General features: G+C 32.6%; 1 protein-coding gene across 1 annotated transcript in view; it reads left to right on the top strand.

The window, feature by feature from the left end:
* LOC140669553 (uncharacterized) overlaps positions 1–21,856 on the top strand; it is a 182,805-nt gene that overhangs the window by 122,353 nt on the left and 38,596 nt on the right. Inside the window, exons 3-4 of the mRNA XM_072899523.1 lie at positions 12,018–12,117; positions 12,178–12,279. Of these exons, the coding sequence (XP_072755624.1) occupies positions 12,018–12,117; positions 12,178–12,279 (202 nt within the window). The remainder of the gene's footprint in view (positions 1–12,017; positions 12,118–12,177; positions 12,280–21,856) is intronic.

The raw sequence follows: 21,856 nt of genomic DNA, 5'->3' as shown, positions 1-21,856 counted from the left end.
TATTGGCTTGTAGAACGAATATTTGGAAATACAAAATTTCTGTAATTTATATATGAAAAATAAGTGTATTTACATATCGGTATTATACAGAGTGTTTTATTTTAATTTCCCCAGGCAAATATTTCAGAAAATAATGAAAATTCGAAAAAATGTTTCAGACAAAAGTTGTATGGTTTTTAGGGGGACATAAGATGATGCCATTGGTTTGAGCTTGGATAGTCGTTTGAAGGTCACGTAAAGAGATCATCTTTAATTTCTTAAATGGAACTTACTATTTTTTATTACATATTCTTGTAGCTTATCTCGAGAGCTTTCCAAAACACTATAATAAAATATTTTTTCATTAAATACTTTTCGTGTTATAACGCTTCAAAGTTGTAATATTTTAACATAAAATACAAGATAAGTTTGGCCATTTAACCCGGGAACATCCTGTATACAGAGTGAGCCATTTTAATCGATCCAGTCGAATATCTCGAAAACTAAGCTCGGGAGAGAAAAATGTTTCAGGCAAAAGTTGTTTGGTTTCGAGGAGGCCATAAGATGGTACCATTGGTCTGACCTTGAAGAGTCATTGGTAGGTCACGTGAAGGTCACCTCAATTTTTTTTAATGGAACACCCTATATATTATTGCATATTCTTGTAACTGACGTCGAGAACTTTCCAAAACACTATAATAAAATGTTTTTTTTGGGTATTTTTCGAATTATAAGGCTTCAAAGTTGTAATATTTTAACATAAAATACAAGATATCTCGTAAAATATTCACTTTTCGATTTTTTTAAAGAAACAACCATGTATTTTCTTTATGATTATTATTATTATGGGCTATAAGGTATTAAAATAAGATAATCGAAAAATGAATATTTTACGAGATATCTTGTATTTTATGTCAAAATATTGCAACTTTGAAGCCTTATAATTCGAAAAATACCCAAAAAAAACATTTTATTATAGTGTTTTGGAAAGTTCTCGACGTCAGTTACAAGAATATGCAATAATATATAGGGTGTTCCATTAAAAAAAATTGAGGTGACCTTCACGTGACCTACCAATGACTCTTCAAGGTCAGACCAATGGTACCATCTTATGGCCTCCTCGAAACCAAACAACTTTTGCCTGAAACATTTTTCTCTCCCGAGCTTAGTTTTCGAGATATTCGACTGGATCGATTAAAATGGCTCACTCTGTATACAGGATGTTCCCGGGTTAAATGGCCAAACTTAAAATATGAATTTGGGACCTCAAAACAAACAAAAATTTCCTCTGGAAGTTTGCTCGTAAAAGCTTCGTTCAGGAGATATCGACTTGTTAAGTTACAGAACTATAGGAATGAATAATATTGAAATATTTCTGTTTTGTCTTTGTTTTGAAGATTGAAGGTCATTCATAGCCTTCTGTTTTTTACAAATAGAATCGATTTCGCGCAGTGTACCAAATAATTGTTAGTTCATTGAATACTTTCGTGGAGTAAAGTAATACAAGTAATATGTGTCGTACATATTCTAATAATGAATATGCTAATATGGTATATTTATATGGGTTTTGTGATGGAAATACTAACGCCGTGAATTCGCTGCGCGATTTCCAAACAGAAAATTGTCAAATAAGCATGTATTCTTTTTAACATTTCAACGACTGAAAGAAACTGGATCATTTACAATGGAGCCCAGAGCTCATGGAGTTTTTACACCGCTGCAGAATGAAAGAAGAACAGCCATCATATTACAGCATTTCGACCAAAATCCATCAACAAGTGTCTGAAGATCTGGTTCTGAATTAGAAATTTCACCTACAGTTACATGGAAGACACTCTCAACTTATGGACGTCATCCATTCCATATTCAACGTGTCCAACATTTATTACCGGTTGATATACTACGCAGGAGAGCATTTTGCGATTGGTTTTTAAACCAAACAAATAATGATCCACAATTTTGGCAAACGATTTTGTGAATAGATGAGATTACATTTACCAGACAAGGTATTCTCAATCAAAGAAGTAGTCATATTTGGTCACATGAAAATCCTCGAGCAATCCGTGAACAACATTTCTAACAGTTTTCAGTGTAATGTGTGGTTAGGAATAATTAATAATACTTTAATTGGACCCCATTTTCTACCAGTTCATTTGAATGCAATTTTCTCGAATTTTTGAATACTCAAATGGATGACCTTTTGGAAAATATTCCTTTGAATTTGAGAAGAAACTTCTGGTTTCAATTGGATGGATGTCTTGCTCATTATGGTAGAGGTCCTCGACAATGGCTTAATGTCATTTTCCTGGAAAATGGATCGGTCGTACTGGACCTGTAGCTTGGCCTCTGCGTTCACCGGATTTAACGCCTTTAGGTTTTTTTGTATGGGGTACTCTCAAGCAAAAATTATAAAAATTATATGAAGTGCCTAGTAATGACCTTTAATCATTACAACGGAGAGTAGTACAAGCGTGCGAAGAAATTACAGATGTAAAATGTCAGTCATCCACTCGTTCTGTGATCGATAGGTGCAATGCTTATCTCCGAGCTGGAGGCTATCATTTTGAACAAAATATTTAATAATTATAAATTTTGATTACTGTAAAGCAATAAAAGAAGTAATAAAAGAGATAAACTTAGATTATTTCGGTATTATTCATTCCTATAGTTCTGTAACTTAACAAGTCGATATCTCTTGAACGAAGCTTTTGCGAGCAAACTTCCAGAGGAAATTTTTGTTTGTTTTGAGGTCCCAAATTCATATTTTAAGTTTGGCCATTTAACCCGGGAACACCCTGTATAATATTGTATCTTTTTTCTCTTAGGAACGTTAGCTAATTCTGTCTTTTTCTAATGCTTTGCTTATTATATTACTTTGTTACTGTTTGACAAGCTCATATTTGCAATATTTTTATTCATTTCCTTGCGAAATAATTTAAAAGCTAGTAACTTTGTGAGAAAGCAAGAGGGCGATATAGCAAGTGATTAGAAAGAGATCGAATGATCGTATTGTAAGAGAAAAAAGATACGAGAAAATGTAATAATATTAGAACGTGCATAAATATTATTCTCCACGCATAAAACAGACAAGGATAGTACTATTGTTTTTCCTTGTCATAGAAACAGATTATAGCTCTCACTATCGCGACACTGGTCAATCTGCTGGTGCACTAATCTATTGCTCTTTTTTATCCATTTATCCTCGATCTCGTATGATACATATGCACGAAAGTGTTCAATTACCAAAATCTTTTTACTAGACTTCAAATTCATTTCTAAAAGTTTAGATATATTCTTTTATGCATTTCCAACCCGGAACGTATCTTATTTTATACGTGCAAATTGCAAAACTTTTATATTAAATAAATCTAGTTATGTCGTGCATGTCGTATAGGCATAAGGTGGTTCACAGCGAGTGACACTATAGCGATAAGGAAATTCTTTCGATCGACAGACAAAGCAAAAGCGATAAGACAATTCTTGCGATGAACGGACAAAGCAGGGCGAGCATTCATTCTCGCTGAGGCAACGGGCCAAGTAGCATTAATCGTAACTAGTAATTTTTATCATAGTAAATAATTTTTATTATAGTGAATAATTCTGATAAAATAAATGATTTTTTAAAAGAGATTCTTATTCTAATGTCCACAACATAAATTGGTGGCAGCGGTGCGGGATACTAAACTGTGTCTCGTATTGAACTCATATAAGAAAAGTAAATTGTGAAGTGCAGTGCATTCTACAAAATCTTAACTGAATTCCGAAGCACTCTACACACAGTTCACAGTTTTTGGTGACAGTTAATCTGGGATCCGCGTAACCGTAAGGCTTAGGCAAAACTGACGCAGGTGAAGGACCAATCAGACAACCTGGATCCACAGTGGCATTGGAGAGAAACTCGAACCAACGTAAGTCTAACAGAATCTTCATTAAATTCAATTCTGGTACAAGACTACGTGACAGCACCTAATAACATGTCGCGAACTCAATCACCAATACGTCAACTAAGCGCTCCTAATGAAATAACAACAACAGTGAATGTTATGATGGATAAAATGATAAAATTAGGAGAGAAAATCGAACAACTTGAAGCGCGAATAGAAGGAAGACCAGCTATCATACACCTCAAAATCTGTATCCAAGACTCCCAGAAGAAGATTTAACAGAAACGGCATCAATTGACCGAATTGAGAAATATGAAAAGTGCATCCCCATGATACCAGAGTTTGACGGACAAAATGCGGAACAATTTATTATCATGCGTGTTTAAACGATACTAGTTGAACATCAGCATCAATATTTACTGCTGGCTATACTATCACAAAAATTAAAAGGCAAAGCAGCAACAGCCATCAAAGCGGACACTATTCTTTCGTTGGACAAACTAATTGAAAAGGTACGATTTCTATATGGTAAAACAATAGATGTCTCTGCTTTAGCTACAAAAAGACATCTATGCAAACAGAAGCCAAACGAAAGTGTGGATGAATTTATAGAACGATTTTCAAAAATTCATGATGAAGTGATAACTGCTATTAATACTAACAATAATCCCTCGATGATCGAAACAAGAGAAATACTAGCTACTGAAGAATCTGTGAGAGCATTTAAACGTAACGCCAGAAGGGATATATCAATATTCTTACTTGGACAAAGAACGACCGATTTACAGAGCACTTTCGAAGCAGCCAGAATGTTTGATTTAGAAACTAGATACAGCCGAATGTTTGACAGGAATGATAATAAAGACTTCAAAAGGGATAAATGAGATGTAAAACCAAAAGTAAGGTTCTGCAATTACTGTAAACGGAACGGACACGTTGAGGAAGACTGCCGCACAAAGAAGTATCATCAAGAGAAGAAGGATTTTCACCGAGACCATAAAACAATCAACCCACCTGCCAACAACTACGGTGATTCAAGAGAAAGGGGAAGGATCAACAACGTTACCGAAGCCCCTCCTGGAAGAAAATTGGTCAGAATGAGACCTGTCGTACGACTAAAAATTAATCCATTCGACGAGGCAAAATTTCTGATAGATACAGGTAGTGAAATAACAATGATATCTGAAAGTAAACTTAAGAATAAAAATGTAACGCGAGATAAAGGAATAGAAATAGTAAACATAAATCAAACCGTATGTAATAGCCTTTATTCAGTAAACACAAAATTTTAAAATAAACTACATAAAATACAGGTAGTAGAAGACAATTTTATAAAAGATGTCGACGGCATTTTAGGAACAGATTTATTATACGCGCATAAATTTGAACTAACAAATAATTGCTTTAAATTAGGCAATATATTAAAGAAAGTAAAATATGAATCAAGTAAAAATCAAAAATCTGTATTAGTTATATTTGACAATGATATTGGGGCTATCACTAGGCTTAACCAAGAAAACAATCCAATTCTTCCATATCATTTAACAAATAAAATATCCGAAATAATACCGTACGATGAATCACTTGCTTTTACATTAAACAAATGCGAGATTGATTTACAGAGATTAAAATTATTAAAGAATAATATTAGGCTTAATCACATAAATGAATCACGTAAAGAAATTGAAGATATAATTTTATCGTATCACGACATATTCACTCTTCCTAACGATCCACTTCCTTTATCCCCTATACATGAAATAAAAACAACCGATGAAATACCAATACAAACCAAACAGTACAGATATCCACCAATTCATCAAGAAGAGATTAAACGACAAATAAAAGAGATGCTTGCTAAAGGAATAATTCGTGATAGCGATTCACCTTATAACTCACCGCTTTGGATAGTTCCAAAAAAGATACTTCAGGAAAAAGAAAGTGGAGATTAGTAATAGATTATCGGAAACTAAATGATAAAACCATTCAAGATAATTACCCACTACCTAATATTGATGAAATAATTGATAAACTCGGGAACGCTCGTTATTTTAGCGCATTTGAATTAACATCCGGGTTTCACCAGATCGGTATGAAACAAGAGGACATTAAAAAGACTGCGTTTTCTACTCAGGATGGCCATTCGGGTTAAGAAACGCGCCACCTATCTTTCAAAGGATGATGAATAAAGGACTAAAAGGTTTGATCGGAAATAACTGTTTCGTCTACATCGATGATATAATAGTATACGGACATACAATTGAAGAACATAATAAAAACTTAAAAGTACTATTTGAACGTTTAAAACAATGCGGCCTAAAACTTCAACCTGACAAATGCGAGTATTTAAAACCTGGATTAGCCTATCTCGGACACAATATCTGCTGAAGGTATAAAACCGAATCCAGAACGAGTCAATAAAATTAAAAATTATCCTAAACCAAAGAACGAAAAAAAATTAAACAATTTTTAGGACTTTGCTCTTATTATAGAAAATTCATACCAAAATTTAGTGAAATCACAAAACCAATAAATAAGCTATTAAAGAAAGATCAAACATTTAAATGGACAAATGAACAAGACGCTTTTTCAAAACTTAAACAAATGCTAATTGAAGACTCTGTATTACAATATCCTAACTGGAAAGAGGCATTTATACTCACCACAGACGCCAGCAATTCTGTACTAGGAGCCGTGCTTTCCCAAGGAAGAATTGGTGATGATCGATCATTAGCATATGCATCCAGAACATTAAACAAGGCGGAAGCCCGGTATACAACAACAGAAAAGGAACTACTAGCATTTGTATGGGCGACACGACACTTTCACTAATATCTTTATGGACGAAAATTTACAATCGTGACAGATCATCGACCATTAATATGGCTAATGAATGTAAAAGATCCAAACTCTCGACTGATGCGATGGAGACTAAAACTGTTAGAGTATGACTACGAAATTATCTACAAACCAGGAAAAATCAACACTAACGCTGATGCTCTTTCCAGAATGAATATAAATACTATTGAAGACTTTCACAGAGAATTAGATGAATACTTGAAATTTTATGGAGATGTTTCGGAAGACGATATTACGAGTTTACTACCTATCTAAAAGAACAAGTAGAATCAATACCTTCGAAAAATTCGAGAGATGAACAAACACGTCAAGCATTCCCAAAACAAAAAGAAAAATTAAGGAAGATAAAAAATCAAGCAACAATTAAACATGGAACTAATAAAGGTTCTCCTACTATCATGTATTTATGGAGACCACCAGAACTGATAAAGAAAGATATAATATTTCTAGATCCGGGCGAGACAAGAAATTACAAACAGAACATAATAAATTCTTTGATAGGAGACGACAAAATTATAAATGTAATTACAGAAAAGAAACACGAAATCGAATTTGCTGATATAGCAGCGGAAATGGAGCTAACAATATATATATCAGAACCATCAAATAAAGAAAGAATAATTCAGGAAGCACATAGTTCAGAGCTTGGAGGACACTTTGGCATAGAAAAAACAGTATTAAAAATACAAAAGGACTACACTTGGAAAGGAATTTATCAAGACGTCAAAAAATTCATCGAAAACTGCGAATCCTGTCAAAGAAATAAAAACACAGAAAAACAACCATATAAACAGCAAAGAGTGGATATTCCAACAAAATCTAGTGAAAAGGTGTCGCTCGACATTGTAGGACCTCTGCAGTAAACAGATCAAAGAAATCAATACATCCTTGTTATTCAAGATTATTTACTTGATACATGATTTGCGAAGCATTAATTGACAAATCAACAGCTGCAATAATAAAAGCATTTTGGAGTTCATGGCTTAGAATATTTGAAAAACCAAAAGAAATCCTAACAGACAAGGCAAAGGAGTTTATGAGTCAAGAGTGCAATGAATTTTGTAGAAGAATGAAGCGACAAAACAAACCCTTACCTCCATATATCACCCTCAATCAAATGGAAAAAACGAAAGAAGTCACACAATATTAAAAGAATATCTTAGACATTACTCCACTCCTGAAAATCCTTGGGATCTACTACTACCAAAAGCAATGCTAGCATACAATACTACTCAAAACAGAATGACCGGTTATACATCTTTTGAATTGCAAATGGGATACGAAACTAACTCCATTTTAGAAGAAATAAATGAAGAAGAAAAAATAGAACATTTACAGGAGAGAAGAAAGTTTGAACAAGAAAACAAATTAAAAGAAGTAAGAGAAAAATTAGAACGCAACCAACTCTCTACTTCCTATGATAACCTAGAACCAATCCTTCCAAAAATGAAAGTCTTAACAAAAAATTACATAGCCAGGTTTACAACCTCGTTGGAAAAGACTTTACGAGATCATTAAAACTCTACCAAATAACTCAGTGATAGTAAATGAAAATGGAAGACAAGTGACTCATCATCGGACAAACGTAAAAGTATTTAAACATAAAGATCAAAGTTATTACAGAAAGCAGCGATGATGAAGAAGAAAATTAAACTCATTATTATTATACTACTCATTTTGACGACCACGGCATACGTTAACGGACTTGAACAAGAAGGCGACAATAAATATCGTGTAACAAGACTTGATAATAATGAAAATATAGTCCTAGAAGGATTAGGTCAAGCTCGACTCTACCATGAAGAATGGAAATTCATAATAGGCTTTGATTTTTCATATATAGAAACCGACTTAAACGCGATCGATACAATGTATAGATACGTACTAAATAATCTATGCATGAAAAACACTAGAAATGGAGAAAAATTTGTATGTTCTTCCTTTCAACAAATCTCAAAACGAATTAATACTTTTAATAAAGTTCGGCGAGAGCTAAGAAATACCTTCCATCTTACGAGATTAGACAGCACTCCTCGCGAATCAAAAGAGGTCTATTCGATTTTATCGGAGAAGTTAGCAAAACCCTGTTTGGTACGCTAAATGCATCAGATGCGACGTACTATAATAACGAAATAGACAAATTGTATAATGATCAAAAAGAAATATTACACTATATAAGAAACCAAACAAGTATTATATTAAACTCGATAGGTTCCAGTATAACCAACCTAAATAAATCCCAAGAACAGATAAATGATATAAATAAGTTTAATAAAGTACGCGATTTAAATAGAAGTAGTGAAATGAATATTCAAATAAACGAATTAATATTTGACATAGAATTAGATATAATGGAATTAAAAGATAAAATAAAGCGTATAGAAGAACTTGCTTACGATGCCAAACATGGTACTATTAAACTTTATATTTTAACACCTGAAAGATTGTTTGAAATACTCAGAACACACGAATATGTAAGGAATTTTCCGCTAAAACTAGAAGAAAAAAATTATTTAACATTAATTAATATTTGCGAAATAAATGCAATCCTAAAAAAGAATACTAATAGAAATGAAAATTCCATTGTTAGAAGAAGCAAAATTAAACGTAAAACGAGTAATAACTTTACCTGTTCATGGATGGCTATTTCAATCAATAATTGATACCAAGAATAGATTTATATTGTTAGACGAGATGCAAATGTACTTTATTCCCGTAACAGAACTAAAGTTAGAAAAAGGAAGAAAATTAAGAGACATAAAATTAATAAAAAGAAATAAACCAGATTATTCAATAAGACAAGATAACGATTGTCTATTAAATATACTTACTAAGCGTTCAAGTGAAGAATGTGAAAGTAAATATGCTATTATTAAAGAATCGTATTAGATACAATCTGACATGGGAAACAAGTGGATAGGCATTATTCCTAAAGAAGAACAAATTAATATATTATGTACAGATAATAAAACAAGGCGACTGAAATTAAAAGGAAATGTAATGATTGATTTAGCGCCAGATTGTATTGGAATATCCAACTCAGAGGCACTAAGACCTAATAATCTAATCAAAGAAAACATTACAGTTGACATATTTGATACAAAAATCAAACTGCCAAACATAACATTGACTGAGTCTGATATTCCAAAAGATCTATTAAGTGTAAAATTAATAATGACTTACAAGAAATAGGAAAATCATTAGATAAAATAGAAAATATAGCGGATAAGATAATGCAACATCAAAGACAAGAAACATGGAAGGAAAAATTAATGCAATACTTAAACTATATAGGATATGTAGCAATAGAAGGACTTACTTTTGTATTTCTAGCAAAGATAGGATTCTTTAAACTATAAATACAAACTATTAGAATGATGTGCGGAAATTGTTATAATAATTGCAGTTTCGGAGAAAATGCTAATCATATAGACGATAAAGCACAAAATGTAGCTTATGCATCAGCCATCCCAATCATGGACAAGAATCGTTTTAACAAAATAAGAAAACTATAAACGATTCTTAAAAACGCAGGGAGGTGTCGTGCATGTCGTATAGGCATAAGGTGGTTCACAGCGAGTGACACACTATAGCGATAAGGAAATTCTTTCGATCGACAGACAAAGCAAAAGCGATAAGACAATTCTTGCGATGAACGGACAAAGCAGGGCGAGCATTCATTCTCGTTGAGGCAACGGGCCAAGTAGCATTAATCGTAACTAGTAATTTTTATCATAGTAAATAATTTTTATTGTAGTAAATAATTCTGATAAAATAAATGATTTTTTAAAAGAGATTCTTATTCTAATGTCCACAACAGTTACAATTTGACGTTAAAAATTGATAATATAAAAACTATAAACTTTTTCGTTTTTAACTGAAAATTAAATATGTTCCAGATTCCTTACTGTACGTACTTTACATATGGAGAAGCATTTTTCATTCTGTACAACTAATAAAATAATTTTAGTATATTACAAAATAATTTTTTTGATCGATAAAGTAAGACGGTACGGTATCTTCAAGCAGAAAGAATGTATAATTATGAACAACGTTACTTATATAAATTATTTCTTGATTATTATAATTGAATTGTCACGCTATACAAATTGTCAAAATAGGTCTGTTTTCTATCACTGAACTGGCTGCACTAGTTCAGAGGATATTTTTTTCTCTCCATATTGGAAAGAGAGAATATCTTCTGAACTAGTGTAAACAGTTCAGCAATAAAAAATAGACCTAATATGTGATCTCCGCACTGACATCTCTTCATGAAGTAAGCATAACAAGAGAACCAATCAACATCGCCGGAAAGTTCAACATTTCGATATATTCGAGTTCAAAGTTTTATATTACTTTTAGAGTTTTTTTTATACTTTCAACTACACAATTCTTAAAATTATGATGTGATAAAATAATTTAGAAACCAGAATCATATATATAATGTCAAAAAAAACTATAAAAAGTGACTAATTTTGTTCTTGTATTTTTTTATTGGATTGTGTTATCACAGTATTATAAGTAGAAAGAATCCTTAAAATTTTTATTTATTTTTTTAAATTTCTTATAATTTTGTAGAAATATATTTACAAAATTATAAGAAATTTTAAAAAATGTACAAATGTACAAAAATGTAAGAAATTAAATTTTTTTTAAGAAAATGTTTTTATCTCCATAAAGAGAGAATGAGAAAAAGAGAAAGAAAGAAAGAGAGGGGAAAAAGAAAGAAAGAGAGAGAACTATTTTCCTGCTTAAACAAAAAATAATTGTGTGATTGGGTTGGCAGTGTTCAAATTACCCACATTCGGAATGGCCACCGTTAATTTTGCCAACGTTTGGAATGACCACGTTCGTTTTGCACACGTTCGGAATGACCACGGAAAATATTGCACGAAGTTCGAAATGGCTACGTTCGTTTTGCTCACGTTCGGAATGGCCACGTCCAAAATGGCAACATTTAATAAGCACAGAGCGATATGTGTTGTCCCTCGCTTTGTGGCCATGTCGAACATAATTATTCCAAACGTGATCATTCCGAATGTGGCCATTTCAAACGTGAGCAAAACGAACGTTGCTATTCCGAACGTGAGCAAAACGAATGTGACTATTCCAAACGTGGGCAAATTGTATCCTCTCAATTAGGTTTATGTGTATTACATTTTTGCAAAAACTTATATTTTCTAGATTTTCTAGATTTTCCATATTTTCTAGCTTGCTAAACCTTTTAGTATTTAATTTACTATTTACTTGTTTTAAATACATATTAATTTTATTTGCATATATCTTTGTAAACAGTTTTATTGTAAAAACGCAACGAGCTATTCAATATATACTTTTCAAAACTACGCTTACGATGGGATTTACCGTAATCAGCGGCTGTTTCCCTCTTCTATACGTAAGTATTTAATTAATTAAACTATGGGACTTTTAATTTTAATTGAGAACATTTTGACAGATACAATCTCATGTCTTGATACCTCAATTTTTATCTATGGTAATAGCAGCTTTGCAACGAATGTATATCACAGCATGGGCAGCTAATGATTTGAAGGAAGTTGTAAGTTCTCTGAAAAAAATATTTAGTGGTGAAAACAATTTACAAACGCATTTAATTTGTTATATCACTGTATATATCTAACTGCGAAAATTATCTTCTTTTTTAATTGCTAATGTTGACCTGTCATCAGCATCAGCTTTACCCAATAGGTATCATGAGAATATTGCTTGGTTAAACTTTGTCCATCAGTTAGTCTTGAAGGGCTGATTGTGCGTGCGTGTGTGCATGTACATATATGTATATTAGTAACTACTAATAACCAAGAAAGGTGATAAAAATCAGCGTAGCGTATAAGGATGCAAATAAAAACTCAAGTTTTTTAAATAAAACAATGCATTTATTTGAATGTTTTGATTCATTTTGAGATCATCTTCAGCAATGCAACATATAAATATACAATCATATAACACATTAAAACATTTAAAAGTACGCAGATACGCAAAATGTAATAAGTTTCTTACTGGTTCCAAACTTTAAAAACAAAAATACCGAATACATGTTCAAATGTATTTTCTAATATAATGCTAATGGCAAAATTGAAAGAGAAACAATAGGAACCAAGAAGAAACTTTTCACAGATCTTAAACGCAATATACATATACTTGGGTAAATATCTAGAATAACGAAGCCAGATCGTGTTGTTGATGTTGTCAAGGTTATGATCCTAAGTAACATCCAAAAGGTTTTAACAATCGCTTGTTATTTATTTAAAAGTTATTAACAACAATAGTTGCAGTTATTTATTATCATATTAACAATTTTACTGTATAAGATATATCAAGGTCAACGTAATTGGCGCGGACTGAATAACATTTAAAAGGTTTTAGCTGTTGCTCGTTGTTTATTAAAAAGTTGTAAACAACAGTTTCAATTATTTACTACAATGGATATGCTTTTCTCATTATACAGGGTGTCCCCGAATTGGCGGATCAACTCTCGTGGGTAGATAGAGCGTGTTAAACTGAAGAAAAAATCTTATTATCATTTTGCTAAGTTCGCAATAATTAATGAGATATATAAATTAATAAAGATCGGCCAATCCGTGCCAGTATAAGCGCACGGCGCGAAGAAACCTCTCAGTTGTTACTTGATACTAGACGCGTGGCAAGATATAAACGCAGCGCGCAGTGTACGTGTCTCTTTCAGTATGTCCTTTGTACGTCCTTTGTAGAGCGGTCCGCCTACTGTCTCGCTGCGCGCCTAGTATCAAGTAACAAGTAGGAGGCTTCTTCGCGCCGCGCGCTTATCCTGACACGTATTGGCCGATCTTTATTAACTTATATCTCATTAATTATTGCGAATTTAGCAAAATGATATAAGATTTTTCTCTTCAGTTTAACACGCTCTATCTACCTATGAGAGTTAATCCGCCAATTCGGGGACACCCTGTATATTTTTTCATTAATATATACTTTCAATATTTTTATAATATACACACACACACACACACACACACACACGGGGGGGCCTTCGGCCACCTCGCTTCACATGTACATTGCAAGACAAAACAAAGTTCACATGAGTTTGCAACTTTCCAATGCAATGTACATGTAAAGTGAAGTGGGCAAGTGCGGGAGGGGGGGGGCCGAAGGCGCGCGCGCGTGTTGTGTGTATGTGTGCGCGCGCGTGCGTGCGTATATTATGAAAATATTGTTTCATCTTTTCAGAAATACACCAATAATATGTAAAATGGTTTGGTTAAAGCAGAGAATAAATTGTATTTAACTGTTTGTGGTTAAAGTAAAAAATATTTTGAATTTTTAATAAAAAACTATTATATATATTAACGATTGACTGTTTTAAATGATTTAAATAATTCAAAATAACTGCTATATTTTCTAAACCTTTTTTGTTAATAACTTTTAAGTAAATAACGAGCGATGGCTAAAACCTTTTGGATGTTACTCAGGGTCATGACCTTGACAACATACGTCAAGGTCAACGCGATCGGAGCTGGTTCCGTTATTCTAGATATTTACCAAAATTTGACTGAAATAATGTGAAAATCTTGGATGCGGAATCCTTTCTGAATAAAAAACTTTTGTCAGAGATGTTTATTGGACTCCAAAGAAATAGTTTAAATCGATAGAAAGATGCAGAATGCTTACACGTTTTTTGTTGAAAATATATCAAGACTTTGAAAAATTTCACGCTTTGAGATTTTCTCTCCCTATTTAATTATTTAAGAGGTTTGAGTTTATTACCGATGACTTGTAAACAGCGTCTGACTTTATCATTTTCATTTGTGCGTTTGACGCATTGAGCGACGGTTGTGTGCGCTGTTACAATTACATATACATATATTGCATTTGAGATCTGTGATGAGTTTCTTCCTGGTTCCTATTATTTTTCTTTCAATTTTTATTATAGCGTTATATTGGGAAATGCATTTAAGAATGTATTTGGTATTTTTGTTTGTAAAGTTTGGAACTAGTAAGAAACTTATTACATTTTACGTATACTTTTAAATGTTGTAATGTATTATATGATTATATATTCTTACGTTATATTGCTGAAGATAAAACGTTCAAATAAATGCGTTTTTTTATTTTAAAAGAATTTGATTTTTTAATTGCGCCCTTACATCCTGTGCTGCCTCCTATCGCTTTTTTTCTTGATGTTGTTACTTTTATTTAATAACCTTATAAATTATTATTAATTATTATTATTTTTAGTAATTAAATATATATTGTTATTAATTAATAAATAATTAAATATTATTTTGTTTATATATAGAGTGTTCATTTGAAAAGTTTCCACCCTGTTTATTTTGTCACCTATTAATATTTGTGAAAAATACCGAAAGACATCAATTTTGCTTTGGAAAGGGACGTATAAATATGATAAATGCAACGGTATTACTTCATCGCCTTCGCAAGGGTAGTTACCCCTTCAAAAATCTTAATTGGCAATAGGGGTCAAATGGCATATCATTTTAAAGATTTTTTTATTCTCTTTACTAACCTCGTTTGTTTTCGCCTGACGTCTTTCGGTATTTTTCGCAAAAATTAATTGGTTACAAAAAATAGGAAATTTTTCAAATAAAAACTTTGTATAATAATTATTAAATTAAATTGTCTATAAATTGTATTATCCGAAACGGATCCTTCAAGTATGTTGATACTAGATATTTCATTTGTTTACATATCGAATTTTACTTCTTACATAAGTTGCTGTCCAAATAAAGCAAAAAAAAAGAAAAAAGAACTTTCAAGCATTTATTTTTCTTAAATCTATTTTTTCAATTTTATTTATATGTATAAAAAAATGTTATTTTGGTAAATACTTTCCTAATGCCATTTTTACAGTTTCAAACGTGTTTAAACTTTCAATTTAGCACTTTTCTATTATCTCATTAACTTATATATCTTCTTGAAAGTGAAGTAACATTTTACAATGTATAATAACTTTACAGTAAACGTATTTGTTAACTATCATTGCACGATATCACAGAGGTTTCAATATTTCAGATATGCATGGGTATATATGTGTCCGCATATATACGCATCAGAAGCACAGCAATATGTGTTGTCCTTTGCTTTCTGTTTTGATTTCTTCTGCCATCACGCACACATACACACTAGGGTAAACCTTGAGAAAAGGGGACCCACCACCTATAACCTTGACATATGTTGTCAAGGTCATTGTCCTGAGTAACCTCCAAAAAGTTTTAACCATCAGTCCTTGTTTATTAAAAAGTTATACACAAAAAGAGTTTTATGAATTATACGTAGAAATTTATTTATTTAACATAATATAAACAATATAACAAAACTTAATTATTATTTATTGGATAATTGTTTCATAATATCAAAAAAATCATCAATTCGCTTATCAAAAGAATATAGTTTTTTGAATAAAAATTCAGAAATATAATGTTTATAGTAATCTTTTTTTGTACCAATTTGCTGTACGAGTAAGTAAAGTATAAACACAAAATCACATACACACACACGCGCACACACACACACACACGGAAGGGTGCAAAGGGGGCCTTCGGCCCTCCTCCCGCACCCGCCCTGTCCACCTCGCTTCGCGTGGAAAGTTGCAAACCCATGTGAACTTTGCTTTGTCTTGTACATGCGAAGCGAGGTGGACGGGGTGGGTGAGGGAGGGGGGGCCTTTGGTCCCCCTTTGCACCGCCCCCGTGTGTGTGTATGTTATGAAAATATTGAAAATATATATCAAGATAAAGCAACAAATACAATAATTATGACATTTCGAAATAAAACATTTTTTGTTTATAACTTTCTAACAAACAACGAGCGACGGCTAAAACCTTTTAAACGTTACTCAGAACAATGACCGTGACAATATATGTCAAAATAATTAACTTCACTTTCAAGAAGAACGAAAAATTAGATCACATTTTTCAAACTTTTTTTGTCAATAACTTTTTAATAAACAAGGATCGACGGTTAAAACTTTTTGGAGGTTACTCAGGACAGTGACCTTGACAACATATGTCAAGATCATAGGAGGTGGGTCCCCTTTTCTCAAGGTTTACCGATCGAAGCTTCGAAGCTTCGAATTACAAAATTCGAAGGTTGATAGAATCGAAGTTTTGAACACAGTTAAAAATGTTGCATTTTGTGTAGACAAAAAATCAAACGCGCATTATAAAAACCGGTGCAGTTTTTACGTTCTGCAGTTTATCAATACAGTAAGAACATTGTCAATTAATTGACATTAAGTTTCCTCAAGTTTACTTGATTATTTCAACAGAATAATAGATACTGCACATATTTTTTAGAAATAATTTCATAACTTGATTTTTTGTGTTTTTGAGCATATATTTACTTGCGAAGCACATGAAAAAAGATTTCAGCGGTGAGACCGGCTTGTGGAAGGAGGCCTCGATGTCAGAGGCCGTTTCCGAGATTTTCCTCCCCTACAGCTCCGGCTGGCGTGTACACATTTATGTATACATATTATTGTTTACGTCTACGACAATAACTACACTAGCTCGTGTGTACATCGTTTAATCGGTGAATCTTTGACTTTGACAGTCGACACTGTCTGTGCGTTCTAATAACAAAATTCCGATAAATATGCATAAGTACTACTAAAAAAAAAACTCATATTTTTTTATTGTAATCAATAAAACTAGTGCGAAGATAGTATGTACAAGTGTTTTTACGAAGGCGCAAGTCTTTTTGAAGAAGTTATGACGATGGAGAATACTAATATTTAATAATTTAAAAATATATACGGCTCCAATATTTACAAACATGATAAGATATACTCGGCAATGAGAGCTCATGCGCGGATGTTGATATGTAAAGAAACTGCGTAAAGAAATTAATTCTTTTCACGAAAGAATTTTTAATTAGTGCACAGAGCACATATTTAGATTCTCATTTTTGAGACTTCTAAAAACCCCTCTATACCCCCCTAAGGAGATGTAGACGAGAAAAAATATCAGGGCGAAGTCGCTGAATCGGGAATTGAACCCGAATCTTTCGCTTGCCGGGCGACTGCTCTTACTATTGAGCTATTCAGCCCCACACCGATACTTCTCTCGTCTATTTGTTTATAAACCTATGGATAGATAAACCGAAGAACGCGATTTTTCAGCCCCGCGTGAATTTAATAATTTGAAAATATATACGGCTCCAATATTTACAAACATGATAAGATATACTCGGCAATGAGAGCCATGCGCGGATGTTGATGCGTAAAGAAACTGCGTAAAGAAATTAATTCTTTTCACGAAAGAATTTTTAATTAGTGCACAGAGCACATATTTAATTTTGAGATATGCGAAGTTTCAAGTACTAATAAATTTGATTTTTATTCGCATAGAATAATATAAATATGAACGAGGGAATATTTTCATAACATATATACACACATACGGGGGGGGGTGCAAGGGGGGCCTTCGGCCCCCCCTCTTGCGCCCACACCGTCCACCTCGCTTCACGTAAAAAGTTGCAAACCTATATAAACTTTGCTTTGTCTTGCAACGTACATGCGAAGCGAGGTGGACGGGATGGGTGCGGGACGGGGGTCGAAGACCCCCCTTGCACTCCCCCCGTGTGTGTGTGTATGTTATGAAACTAACTGATATACATGTTCTTTTTCCTTTCTGTCAACTTTTTTTGAAGATCTTATGAATGATGATGAATAAATTTATTTATGTAATTTTTTCATTTAAAACTTATAAAAAGACTTGCGCTTTCGTAAAAACACTTGTACGTACTATCTTCGCATTAGTTTTGTTGATTACACTAAAAAAAATTTGAGTTTTCTTTGGAGTAGTACTTATGCATATTTACCTTTTACAAATATCAACTTTGGTGTATGTTCTACGCGGACTTTAAAACAGTGAGTAAATTTTTGTTTTATTGTTCTTTAATTAATTAATTAATTATATTTGATTATTATTAATAATAAGAAAAAAAGTACTATTATTAATCAATATTTTTCACATTTATTTACGTAAAATTTGCGTAAAATTCTTTATTTAAATTTTACGAATTTATTTACGTAATTTGTTTTATTTTTAACAAATTAATATTATTTTTATATTTTACTATAATTTTTAACGATTTTTAATAATTTTTAATATTTTAATATAATTTTTTTAAATAGTGTATTGAAAGTATTAATAAGAATTAAAACATAATAAAAAGTTGGATGTGATCACATGGCAAAAGAAGTGAAGATAGACAATCAGCAACGTGTGAAATTTGTGACGTCGTATTGCGAATACATGGATCTACGTCATCATTAATTGAACATTTAACAAATGTACATTCAATTAATCGTCCGCCAACTATTAGAAGAAAACGTCAATCTGAAGAAATTGCAGAGTAATTAATTATAAATATTTAATTATAATTAAATAATTATAATTATTTAATTATAAATAAAATATTTAATAAAAATATTTATATATTTTTTACTAATTAAATAAAACACGCACATATGTATATATGTATATGTATATGTAATAGTATGTATCAATTAAAGGACACTCCTAGTAAGATAACAATAAAAACGGTTTACGTGATTTTCAGGATAGCACAAGAAGAATCAGAAAAACTTGATACATTACAACTCAGGTGTTCCACTCCAAATGATAGTACAACACCAAGAAGAAAAAAACGGGCTCGTATAACAGCAGTTCGTTCAAAATCTGGATTCCTCAACAAAGAACGTGCTAAAGTAATCACGAGAGCCTTAACAAAGTTAATTGCATCTAGTAGATTATCGTATAATTTTACATCTAGCCCTGCATTTAAAGAATTTATGAAGGAACTGGAACCAAACTATGATTGTCCTTGTACTCTAAATATACTTCGCCGCCTTCGTATGTTTGAAAATGAAATCAAAACAAAAGTTGAAAACTAGACAACTAGTCAGTACGTTGCTCTCGACACAGACTGCTGGACTTCTAGAGCTCAGGAAGGTTACATAAATGTCAACGCACATTTTATTGATAAAGACTGGGTACCGCATATTATTACCCTCTGTACTGAAGAGCTTGAAGAACATCACACAGCTGAAAATCTTGCGGACAGTTTACAAAATGTTATTTCGCAATATGGCATTGAAGATAAAGTAACTGCTATAGTAAATAATAATGCCAGCAATATTGTATTAGCCGTAAACCTTGTGCCACACGTTCAGGTCGATGTTACTTGTGCTGCTCATACAATTCATTTGGCAGTACAAAACGCCCTTAAACAAGGAGATGTATACAATTTGTTAACAAAAGCCAGTAAGATTGTTTCTCATTTTCGACATTCTGCTCTTTCTTCGCAAAATCTCGCACTGAAACAGGAACAGTTAGGTTTACCAAAACTTAAATTGATTCAAAGTCTTTGCACACGCTGGAATACTGACCTGCAAATGGCTGAAAGGCTCATTGAAAACTGCAGCGCCATTACAAATGTGCTACACAACAGACAGAGCTGTAACAAAATCACAACAAGCTCAAGCTCTAGAAATGCAAGAAAATGATTGGAGCATTTTAGAGTCCTTAGTAGAAGTCCTAAAACCTCTTGAAGTTTCTATAACGGTTTTATTGGGAGGAACACTTTCAATAGTAAATCCGATTGTGCCGAACTTTGATTGATAATCATCTAACTCCTGTGTTAAATAAATATAAAGAAAATGAAACAATTACTCCGATAATAAACGAGTTATCTAAGCAGTTGTTAGATCGATTTCTTCTAGACTGGGATTCAGAAAATGAGATTCAAGTGTCTCAAAAAGCATCCTTCTTAGACCCCAGATTTAAAGGATTACTAGCTGAATCAACAATGGCAAGAGTAATGATACGAGCACGTATTGAACAGGAGATTGAAATTGACACTTTGTGTTCAACCAAAAGTGAAAAAGCTGAATTTAAAAAAGCCAGTGCTCTTGATTTCCTATTCAAGCGCGCTGAGAATGGAAAACTTTCATTAGCTACTGGACAATACAAAAGATATTTATCAGAGCCAGAAATAGACATAAACATGGACCCATTTGAATGGTGGAAATCTCAGGAAAATAAATTTCCATTGGTGGCACAATTAGCTAAAAAATATTTATGTCTTCCTGTCACATCCGTCGCTTCGGAGAGAGTTTTTTTAACGGCTGGAAATATTGTCACACCGCAACGAAGTTGTTCAGCAATCGAAAATGTCGCTACTAATGTATTTTTATATCAAAATAGAAATTATTTGTAATAATTTTGAAAATTATTATTTAGTTGTTTACGTATTCACTTGTTTTTTTTTATTCATTTATATATTTCCTTATTTCGAAAGCTATATTACGAGAAAATTACCAAATATTTTGTTATGTTAAAAAATAAAAATATTTAATAATGTTAAGCTTTCGTTTTTTTATTGCACCTTTCCCCCCCCTTCTCTCTCACCCCTCTCTCTCTCTCTCTCTCTCTCTCTTTCTTTCTTTTTCCTCTTTTACTCATACATATAATAAGGGAATTTCAAATCTTCGAAAATCGCGAAGTCTTTTCGATATTCCGAATCCTTCGAATATTCAAAGGATCCTTCATCACTTCAAATCCTTCGAAATTTTGGAAATTCGAAGAATCCTTTTTCATTTTGAATATTTCGAAGCTTCGAATATTCGAAGGTTTCGAAAAGTAACAGCCGTAACACCCACTCTGTCTACCTCGCATGGAAAGTTGCAAATCCATGTGAACTTTGCTTAGTCTTGCAACGTACATGCGAAGCGAGGTGGACGGGGTGGGTGCGGGAAGGAGGGTCGAAGGCCCCCACTTGCACCTCTCCCCCCGTATGTGTGTGTGTGATTATAAAAATACTGAAAATATATATCAAGATAAAGCAACAAATACAATAATTATGGGATTTCAAAATAAAACATTTTTTGTTTATAACTTTCTAACAAACAACGAGCGACGACTAAAACCTTTTGAACATTACTCAGGACAGTGACTTTGACAATATATGTCAAGGTCATTAACTTCTGAAAGGGCTGACCTTATGAATATTTCCCACTTTTTTTGTTAATAACTTTTTAATGAACGACGAGCGACGGCTAAAACCTTTTGAATGTTACACAAGACAGTGACCTTGACAATATGTCAAGGTCAAGG

The sequence above is a fragment of the Anoplolepis gracilipes genome, chromosome 9 (genome assembly GCF_047496725.1).
Source record: "Anoplolepis gracilipes chromosome 9, ASM4749672v1, whole genome shotgun sequence".
In the NCBI taxonomy this organism is placed as follows: Eukaryota; Metazoa; Arthropoda; class Insecta; order Hymenoptera; family Formicidae; genus Anoplolepis; species Anoplolepis gracilipes.
This window is presented reverse-complemented; position numbering and strand designations above follow the sequence as displayed.